Source organism: Dictyostelium purpureum (genome assembly GCF_000190715.1).
Source record: "Dictyostelium purpureum unplaced genomic scaffold DICPUscaffold_516, whole genome shotgun sequence".
NCBI lineage: Eukaryota > Evosea > Eumycetozoa > Dictyosteliales > Dictyosteliaceae > Dictyostelium > Dictyostelium purpureum.
Window position 1 is genome coordinate 8,271 of NW_003519850.1, and position 9,876 is coordinate 18,146.

The 9,876-nt window shown below is 24.3% G+C and overlaps 3 protein-coding genes across 3 annotated transcripts; 2 read left to right on the forward strand and 1 right to left on the reverse strand.

Moving 5' to 3' along the window:
* Positions 1 to 1,312: 1,312 nt before the first annotated feature.
* Positions 1,313 to 1,597, forward strand: DICPUDRAFT_159140 (uncharacterized protein; the record flags this gene model as incomplete). Its single annotated transcript, XM_003294129.1, has 1 exon — positions 1,313 to 1,597. The coding sequence occupies one exon, from the start codon at positions 1,313 to 1,315 to the stop codon at positions 1,595 to 1,597; it is 285 nt and encodes a 94-aa protein (XP_003294177.1).
* A 1,213-nt stretch (positions 1,598 to 2,810) lies between these two features.
* On the forward strand, positions 2,811 to 7,482 carry DICPUDRAFT_95982 (uncharacterized protein; the record flags this gene model as incomplete). Its single annotated transcript, XM_003294130.1, has 4 exons — positions 2,811 to 2,852; positions 2,919 to 5,250; positions 5,353 to 6,773; positions 6,861 to 7,482. The coding sequence occupies 4 exons, from the start codon at positions 2,811 to 2,813 to the stop codon at positions 7,419 to 7,421; spliced, it is 4,356 nt and encodes a 1,451-aa protein (XP_003294178.1). The 3' UTR covers positions 7,422 to 7,482.
* Positions 7,483 to 7,537: 55 nt separating this feature from the next.
* Positions 7,538 to 8,731, reverse strand: DICPUDRAFT_159142 (uncharacterized protein; the record flags this gene model as incomplete). Its single annotated transcript, XM_003294134.1, has 2 exons — positions 7,538 to 8,484; positions 8,569 to 8,731. The coding sequence occupies 2 exons, from the start codon at positions 8,729 to 8,731 to the stop codon at positions 7,538 to 7,540; spliced, it is 1,110 nt and encodes a 369-aa protein (XP_003294182.1).
* Positions 8,732 to 9,876: the final 1,145 nt, after the last annotated feature.

The following is a 9,876-nucleotide window of genomic DNA, read 5'->3' on the forward strand; positions in this document are numbered from 1 at the left end:
TGATTCTTGTTATTTGTTATTAAATATTTCTGAAGAAAAGTGATTTTAATAGCAATCTATTGAAGAGGAAAGGGGGGTCATGTAAAACATTATCTCGAAACCAAATGTTCATCATAATTTGTTTGGTCGATTAAAATTTTTGATCTTATTTCTATACTATTATCCTGTGGTGTTGGTTCTTTATGAATAAATGTTGATCTTGGTTCGACTTTGGAGTGCAATGGTAGAGAAATATCTAATGTATAATGTTTTGACCTATCTTTTAAATCGAATATTTCTATATGGTATTTTTGAATTGTTGACATTTTGACATCATAATAATATAAGCCATTTACATCAATCGGAACAATAACCAGATGTAAGGTTTTAATATTTTTCATTTTTTCTAAATAATATTTAAACGGTAATATCATTTTGTAAAATAGTTTTTATTATAAATAATTTAAATATAAAAAAATGCATAAAAAATAAAAAAAATTTTAAAAAAAAAATTTTTAAATTTTTAAAATAATATAATATTTAAAATATTATAATATTATTTAAAATTATCTAATTTTAATAATCAAATAAACAACATTCAAATAATAATATAATTTTGGTACACAGTTAACTAAAAAAACATTAACTGACATTTTTGACATTAGTGGTTTATTTAAAATAATTCTTTTTGTGATTATTTTTTTTATAAATATCCAAAATAAATTTTTAAAATGATTGATTTTTTTTTTATTTTATTTTATTTTTTTATTTTTATTTTTTATTTTTCTTTTTTTTTATTCATTATATTATTTTTAAAAAAAAAAAATTTTCATTATATTAATAGTTCTCAACAATTGGTAAATATACGCTCACTAACCAATAAAAAAAAGTATCTATAAATACATTTCTCACACTTTCAATGATTTGACTTTTTTGTGACACTTTCCATTCATTTGTTCTTTTTTTTTTTTTCAATACACCTTTATTTTTTTATCTTTTTACTTTTTTTTTTCAATAAATTTTTTTTCCTCAACAACCCCACCCACACTAAAGATAATCTATCTATTTGTTTTATTTTTGTATTCTATTAATTGATTTTTTAAAACAATTATATTAATATATTTTTTTTATTTAATTTTTCATTCTCAAAAACAAAAGTATTAAACAATAACTTTTTTTTTTTTTTATCATTATTATTTCAACTCTAATAGATAAAAAAAAATATATAAAAATATATAAATAAATAAACATATAAATAAATAAATATATAAATAAATAGAATATAAAATATAAAATATAAATATTTATTTAAAAAAAAATATAAAGATAAAAAATGGAAGCATTAGTTTGTAAAGGTTGTAATAAAATTTTTGAAGAACCATTATCATTATCATGTGGTGATTTATTATGCAAACGTTGTGTTGAATCATCAAAAGATAATAAATGTAAAATCTGTAAACAAGAAGTAACCAGTTCAATTTTAAATCAAACTGTTAAATCCTTTGTTCAAAGTGTTACCGTAGAATCATGTTGCAACCACAAAAAATCGACTCCATGCTATTGTCTTCAATGCAACTCCTTTAGTGCCATTGATCAAATTCAAATCACTTACCATTAATTTCAATTTCATATACCAATATAAATACAACAACTCACTATATATGTAATATTATTTTAACAATATTCATCCCAAAAAAACTCACACTCACCAAATACAACCATATCGTTCATATAATAAAAAAACACACTACCACAACAACAAAAAAAAAAAAAAAAAAAAAAAAAATAATAATAATAATAGCACAGCAACATATTGTTTTTTCAATTAAAAATTATTTGTGTATACCTTAATGTAAATATTCTGTAAAAGGTTGGTATTTTATCATTTTCAGTAAAAATATAATTTAATTTCAAATTTAACTAATACTTTTTAATTTTTAATTTTTTTTTTTCGATTTAATTCAAAACAGTTAAATAAATTCTTTAAATAAAATTTTAAAATTTTTAAAATACATACCTTTTGCCTTTTTTTTTTTTTTTTTCAATCACAAATATATATTTTATTTCCAAATCCAAAGTTTGTGCCTTTAAATATATCATCTATTATTAATAAAAAAAAAATTTTCTCATAAAAAAGAATTTTAATAATAAAATTTATAAAAAAATTTTAAAAAATAAAAAAAAATTTAAAAATATTTTTTTTTTTTTTAACAAAATTTTCAAATAATCGCATTAATTATTTTTTTTTATATTGTGATAAAAATTGTCTTAATAAAAAATAATAATAATAACACTACATTTATATCTTATTTATTTTAAAATTAAAATTAATTTTTTTTTTTTAAAATAATTTATTTATTTATTTATTTATTTATTTATTTATTTAATTATTTATTTATATTTAAATCTTTTTAAGGGTGTGTGATTTTTTTTGTTTTTTTATTTTTTTTCTATTTGATATTTTTTTTATTTTGATATACATTCACTCTATTCAGTATACTAAAATTTTTATCATTTTAAAAAAAAAAAACAATATCATTTTATTTAAATAAACTTCATATCACACAATACAAATAATATATATATAAAATTGTAATAATAAATATTTTTAATTCGTACTTTAATATTATTTTATAATAAATTTTTTAGCATCATAAATATACACATGAAAAAATAAAAGTAGTTTGTAGTACATTAAAAATAGCAGTATCAAAGAAAAATTAAAGATATTAAAACATTAATAAAATAATAATAATCATAATAAAATTATAATAATCATAATATTTAAATAATCAAACATAATAATTTATAAATAACTATTAAAAGAAGAAATGGAGCCAAAAAAATCAGTTAAAAGTAATAAAAAGCCACCAGTTAATCCTCAACAACAACACACTAATAGGAAACAAAATAGAACAAATAATAAAAAAAAGAAGCAGGGTGGTGGCGCAAAGAAAGCAAATGAAGGATCAACAATAAATCAGAATCACCAACAACAACAACAACAGTTACAACAATCACCAACATCAACAACAAGTTCGTCACCATCTTCATCATCACCTGTATCACCAAGTTTAGCATCAACCACCCTATCATTGTCATCTCCACCATCACCAACAAACTCATCGTCACCATCAACATCACCAATAATATCGGCACCAAAACCAGAGGAAGAAGAATTATCAATAGGAGAAAGAGAAATTTTAAATAAAAATATCCAAGATATAAAGAAAAAGAAGCAAGAGTCTGACCATGCACACAAAAAAGAAAAGCAAAAGAAAATGGAAGAAAAGAAAAAGATGATTAATGAAATTGAACATAAAAAACATGAAGAAGAAAAGAAACTAAAGAAAGAGGAGGAAGAGAAAAAAAAGAAATTAGAAAAGGAGGCCAAAGAAATTGATCAAAAATTACACGAGTTAGCTAAAACAAATCCCTCGATCTCCTCTACATTGGGTCGTAATAGTGGTTCATCTATGCTACATGGTAATAACAGCTTATCTAAATTTGGCGGTACAATAGGTAAAGGTGGTGGCAGCAAACCTGGTTTTGGTACAATTAGCGATTCTAGAATATTAGAGGCTTTAAAAAAGAAACAAATACAAGGTGGTGGCAGTGTTAGTAGTAATAGTAGTAGCGGTAGTAATGAAGGTAGTTTAAGAAAATATAGCTCACATAACTCAATTGGTATTAAATCTGGTAGTTTGTTTAGAACAATTTCAATTCCACGTTTATCAAAGCAACAAATTTCAGTTTTGGATGTATTTAATCAAAACGGTAGTTCAAATTCAAATGGTAGCAGCCCAAGCACAAGTCTTACAAATTTATCATCGTCATTACAATCAGCACCCAATAGTTTAGCATCAATGTTCAATGCACCCTCCTCAGGTAATCTTTCAACAAGCTCAGCAGGAAATACCAATGGGTCACCATCATTATCATCAAATCGTCCACACTCAATCAACTTAAATGGTAGCTCAAGCTCAGCAGTATCATCAGCATCATCACAACATTTAAATCCAAATGGAACCTTTAATTTTAAGAACTTTATACCAAATAGCACAAGAAAGACTAAACTTAACGATTTTTCTGCTTCGCAAAGACTTTCATTAAAGGATAACTTCTTTTCACCAAGCAACACCCAAAAGAGATGGGAAGAATATGTAAAAAATATTTTACCATCCGAGCAAGAGTTAGTTAAACAAAAGAAAGAACAAGATCGTTTAAGAGAGGAACAAGAACAAGAATTAATAAGACAGCAAAAATTACAAAAGGAAAGAGAAAAACAAGAAGAACAAGATCGTTTAGATAAAGAACAACAACTAGAAAAAGAAAGAAAAGAGGAAGAGATTATTAAAACTGATAGCGAGCAAGAAGAGGAAGAAGAAATTTTATCGCCATCTAAAAAACAAGAAAAGCAAGAGAAAAATGATGGTGATAGATTTATTACTGCTTTATTAAATAAAACTCCAGCTTCAGTTGGTGCCGCCAAAGGTTATTCATTAAATATTCAAGCCAATCCAGAATCTCAATTTTCAACCAAAACTGAAAAACCAGCAGAAATTGTCAATATTTTTAAATATGGTTCAATCGATATTGATTTCTCTGAAATTTTCGGTGAAGTAGAAGATCTTCAAGGATTTATTATGTGGACCGTTACAGGTTTTGGCGTCGAAGAAAGAGACTATGATGACTATCCAGTATTACATTCAAAAGATACCTATTTGGTTTTCAATGTATCAAATGAACAAAAAGATTCCAAACTTTATAATATTCATATTTGGTATGGCAAAGAGACCACATTAGATAAAAGAGGTACAGCAGTTATGATGGCAATTCAACTATCAACCCATTTAGGTGGTGCAGTTAACCATTTCACAGAAGAACAGGGCCGTGAAAGTGAGTTGTTTACAAAATACTTTTTCTCTGACGATATGAATGGAATTAAATACAAATCAGGTGGTGCAGATTCAGACTTTTTCATTACCAAACAATTGGAGGGCACTAAAAAGGTCTATCTCTATAAATTTGAAATTCCACCAGTTGAATTAGATTCATGTGCTTCAATTAGTGTACGTAGAATGGCTCTCTCAAGAAAATTAATTCAAGATTCATCAAATGACATCTCGTGGTTACTTTTAAATAACAACAACTCAACTATATATATCAAATTTGGCACAAAATCCAATTTGGATAATAAAGTATTGATTAGAGAATTTTCAAAAGAAATAGAAACCTATTTATCAAAGAAATTAAAAATTATGGAATTAAGTAAGTGTTTAATGAAATTTCACACAGTTTTTTTTACAGCGTATAAAAAAAATTCAATTATTTTAAATACAATATATTAATATATTCTACTTTTTATTTTAGATGATGAAAAAGAATTTTGTAAACTTATTAAACAATTAAAAACTAAAGAATACAGAGATAAAAGTTTTGAGTATTCTGAAGAAGATGAAACTATAGTTAATCTTTATAAAACTTGTATAAAGAGTACTGGTAAACTAGGTTTAGAGCAAATTGCAGAAGAATATCCTCTATATTATAAGGCTTTATCAAAAGATGAAGTTTATATTTTAGATTGTACTACCGATATATTTGTATGGTGCCCAAAAGGTATTTCAAGAAAGAAGGTTGCCGCAGCCAAAGAATGTGCTAAAGTATTTTACAAGGAATATGAACGTCCAGCATGGGCTGAAATCCGTTGTATTAGCTCAGGAAATGAACCACCACTCTTTAAGAGACAGTTTAAAGGTTGGCCATTACCAAAACTTGAACTATCGCAATGTGTGGATAGTTTCAAAATGGCTGCTAAAAGATCAAATATCTCATCCGATAAATTCTACTATGATTTCCACTATATCAATTTCACATGCAGAGATGAAGTCATTTTACCAATCTACGAAAATCTTCCAAATGATAAAGTTGATGTTTATGGTGTAACTCTTCCAGATCTTCAATTCTTCCGTTTAGAACCTGAAGAAAAATGTCACTTTTACGAAGAAGATTGTTTTATGGTTATGGTAACATCAGTCAAAGAACCATCACCCTATGCCGTTAATCAAAATGATATTACACAAACTGTTATTTATTGGTGGGAGGGTGTCACTGCTGATAATAGAGGTTTTGCTATGTTTTTAATGGGTCTCTATCCAATTATTGCAAATAAATTTGAAGAAAAAGGCCAAGCTAGACCATCTGTCTATTGTATTACTCAACGTAAAGAACCATCACATTTCTTAAAGGCATTTGATGAAACATTAATTATCCATAAAGGTAGCAGATTTGATGATCCAGAGATTTGTCATAAAGTATATCAATTTATAAATGAAGGTCCAAATACCTATATTCAACAATTAGATCAAAATAGTGTTATATTAAATTCATATAATGTATATTTCATTAGATCCGCCATCGAACAAAGAATTACAATTTGGAAAGGTCAAAATACATTTACACCATATGAAGAATTGGAGGCATTTGCCCAACGTCTCGATGAAGAATTTCAAGTGGAATTTTATGAACAGGGTCAAGAATGTAAAAACTTTTGGGATATGTTACCAGGTGTCAAAAATCCAAATCCAATGGATATAGATTTATCAAATGATAGTTTATTCAAATTTTATCTCTCACCAGAATCACAAGTTAAAATGACTCGTATTAATAGAAAATATCCATCAGATTTAAAGTCAACAGAATGTTGTTTATTAGATTCACCAGATGTATTATATGTTTGGATTGGCTCAAATTGTTCATCATCATTAGAAAATATAGTTTTAATTTTTGTTAAAGTAAGTTTTATATATTAATATTTATATCTTTTTTTTATTTTTTTTATTATTAAATATTAATTTTTTATTTATTTTTATTATCACTAGGATTATTGTAAATACTATTCAATTCCAGAAGAATCTATTCAAAAAGTTATTCAATATAATGAACCAATTGAATTTAAATTAAGATTTAATGCATGGGATAGAAAAGAAGAATGGGTCGATCCACACGAATCACGTCAATGCCAAGTTGCTTTACAAAAAACCCTTTTATATAGAAAACAATACGAAGAGGAACAACAATTATTTAAAGAGTATTTGGAGTATGCCTATTCATTATCTGATGAAGATGAATTAGAAGATTTTGAGACTTGGACATTAATTAAAAAAGGATATTTAGAGATTTCAGAAGATGGCTTTGCTGTACCAGTATCATCACCTCAACCAAATGGCTTTAATATTAATGGCCATAACGATAATGACACATCACCACCATTATCAGCCTCATCAACATCAATTTCACCAGCCCCACTCTTAAATGGTAAAAATTCTAAACAAGATTTTTCAAATGTATCAAATATAGTTCAATCACCCAAAAACAATGGTTTACCACCATTACCAAAATCTTCCAAAAAGAAGAAGTTCTTTGGATTATTTAAAAAATAAAAAAAAAAGTAATTAAATAAAATTAATTAGTTATATATTATATAAATATTTATATATATTTAAAAAAAAAAAAATTTTAAATTTAGTTTGGTTATATATTTATATAAATCTGTTTATTAAAAACTATTTAATTTTGATTCGTATTTATCTGATGAAAAGCCATATAGTTTAAAATTATTTTTAATACTATCGACAATGTTTTTAATTGAAATATCTAAATATGATAATTGGGCTTCGCAATAAGTTATATTTGGTAATGGATAAATGGCGCTTGCAATGTCGTCAACGTTTTTAGATAATTCATTTAAAGAGTTGATTATTGATTCTGAAACTTTAACCTTTTCGATTGAATCTTGGGAGATATCGTCTTGGTCTGCTGGTTCTACAGATTTTAACATTTCTACAAAAAGTTTGGTAATTTTATTTGATTTCTCAATAATTGCTACAACTTTATCTACTAATTCGATATCTTTTTGTGATATATTTTTGAGTATCTCCATATCATCGTCTTCGAAATCTTCGTCAAATTCTTCTTCGTCTTCTTTTTCATCTTCTTCAGCATGTTCGAAATCGCCATTAACATCGTCTTTCTTGTTATCGTTACTGATATCATCAACTGTTGATTTAACATTTCCGTCTTTATCGATTTCTTCTTTATCTTTTTTAACCATACCATATTTTTCTTTAATGGTTGCTAATTTATCTTGGAAATCTTTAACTTCGTCAAGTGCATCTTCGATAAGTGATGAAATTTCAGCTCCTCTTTCGATGATTGATGTTGAGTTTTTGATTGGAACCTTTTCAAACTCTTCACAACATTTCCATGCTAAACCTATAATTTGCTTTGAAATTTTATTTTCTTCGTCTTCGCCTAATGATAATTCGTTGTCTCTATATGCAATGAAAACCTCTTGTGTAGATTTCATAAGTTTTCTAAAACAAATTTGAATAGCTCTAAATAAAGATGCCCCTGAATATGCTGAAAGTCCTTGATAAATTGAAAATACATTGTCTAAAGTTTCCTCGATTGAACTGAAAAATTTTGGCTCAGCTCTTAAATTTTCTAATAATAATGAAACTATATATAATGATAATTAGTATTTAAATGTAAAGTTTTTTTTTATCTCATATTTTTTTTTAATATTACTTTTAGTAATTTCGTGTGATAAGGTTTTGGCTGATTTGACAATTTGGGCTCTGGTTGGTCTTGAAAAAGTATCTGTATCTTGATTTCTATTATATAAATTATCTAAAAATGTTTGAAGTTTACCAATGATTGCATCATAGTTTGTATTTGTTTCGGTGGCCATTCTTTCGTTTATATTTAATTTATATTTTATATTTTAATATTTTTATATTTTATGTTTTGGTGAAGTGTTATTTCGTCTTTGCGAACTCTTAAAAAAAAATTTTTTAAAAAAAATTTGAAAAAAAATTTTAAAAATAAAATAAAAATAAAATAAAAAAATAATAAAAATTTAATAAAAATATAATAAAAAAAATTAATTATCTCATTTTAGATTTAAAATTTAAATTTTAATAAAAATAATTTAAATAAAGTAAATTTAATTTAATTAAATATACCCATATTAAAATAAATAAAAAAAAAGAAAAAAAATAGAAAAAATTATTTTTAGTTTTTTGGTTTTGTTATTTTTTTTTTTCCAACTATTTTATTTTTGATTCAATTTATTATAATAATTTAAAAATATTTAATACTAATAAATGTGATTATGATTATAGTCTTGAGTTGATGATATTTTTTTTTTTGTGTAATTGTATAAAAAAAGAGAAACAGCAATATTGTATTTTGTTATTATATTATTCTTTTCTCTTAAAAAAATCAAAGAAAATGATTGTTTATTGGTTGGAAAGTGGACATCATTTTTTTTTTTTTTTTACATGATGATTCATTATATAATATGGAGTATGGGGGTCCCCCTTATCAATTTTTTTTTTTTTTTGGTGTGTGGTTGTTCAACAAGATATTTTTTTTTTTTTTCATTTTAATTTTTTTTTTTTTTGATTTTTTTTTTATATTTTTTAATTTTTGAAAAGTTATGATTATACTCCAAAAAAGTTTTTTTTAATTTTTTTTCTTTTTTTTTTTGATTTTTTGGCTAAAGATTGGGGGCTTTTTGAAAAAAAATATTTAATTGGAAATCATATTATATAAAATATATTATTTGGAAAATTTACAAAAAAAAGATCTCTAATCATGATGCCCCAATACTTTTTACACATATATAAAATTTTTTTTTTTTTAAATTAAATAATAAATATTTATTTTTTTTTTATTTTTTTTTTTATTTGATTTTCAAATTTTTTTTGATTTTGTCATATATTTTTATAAAAACTATATTAAAATTTTTCATAGTTTTTTTTTTTTATGATTTTCAAATTCATTTTTTTTATATCATTTTTTTTTTTCCCCCACACATACACTATACTATAT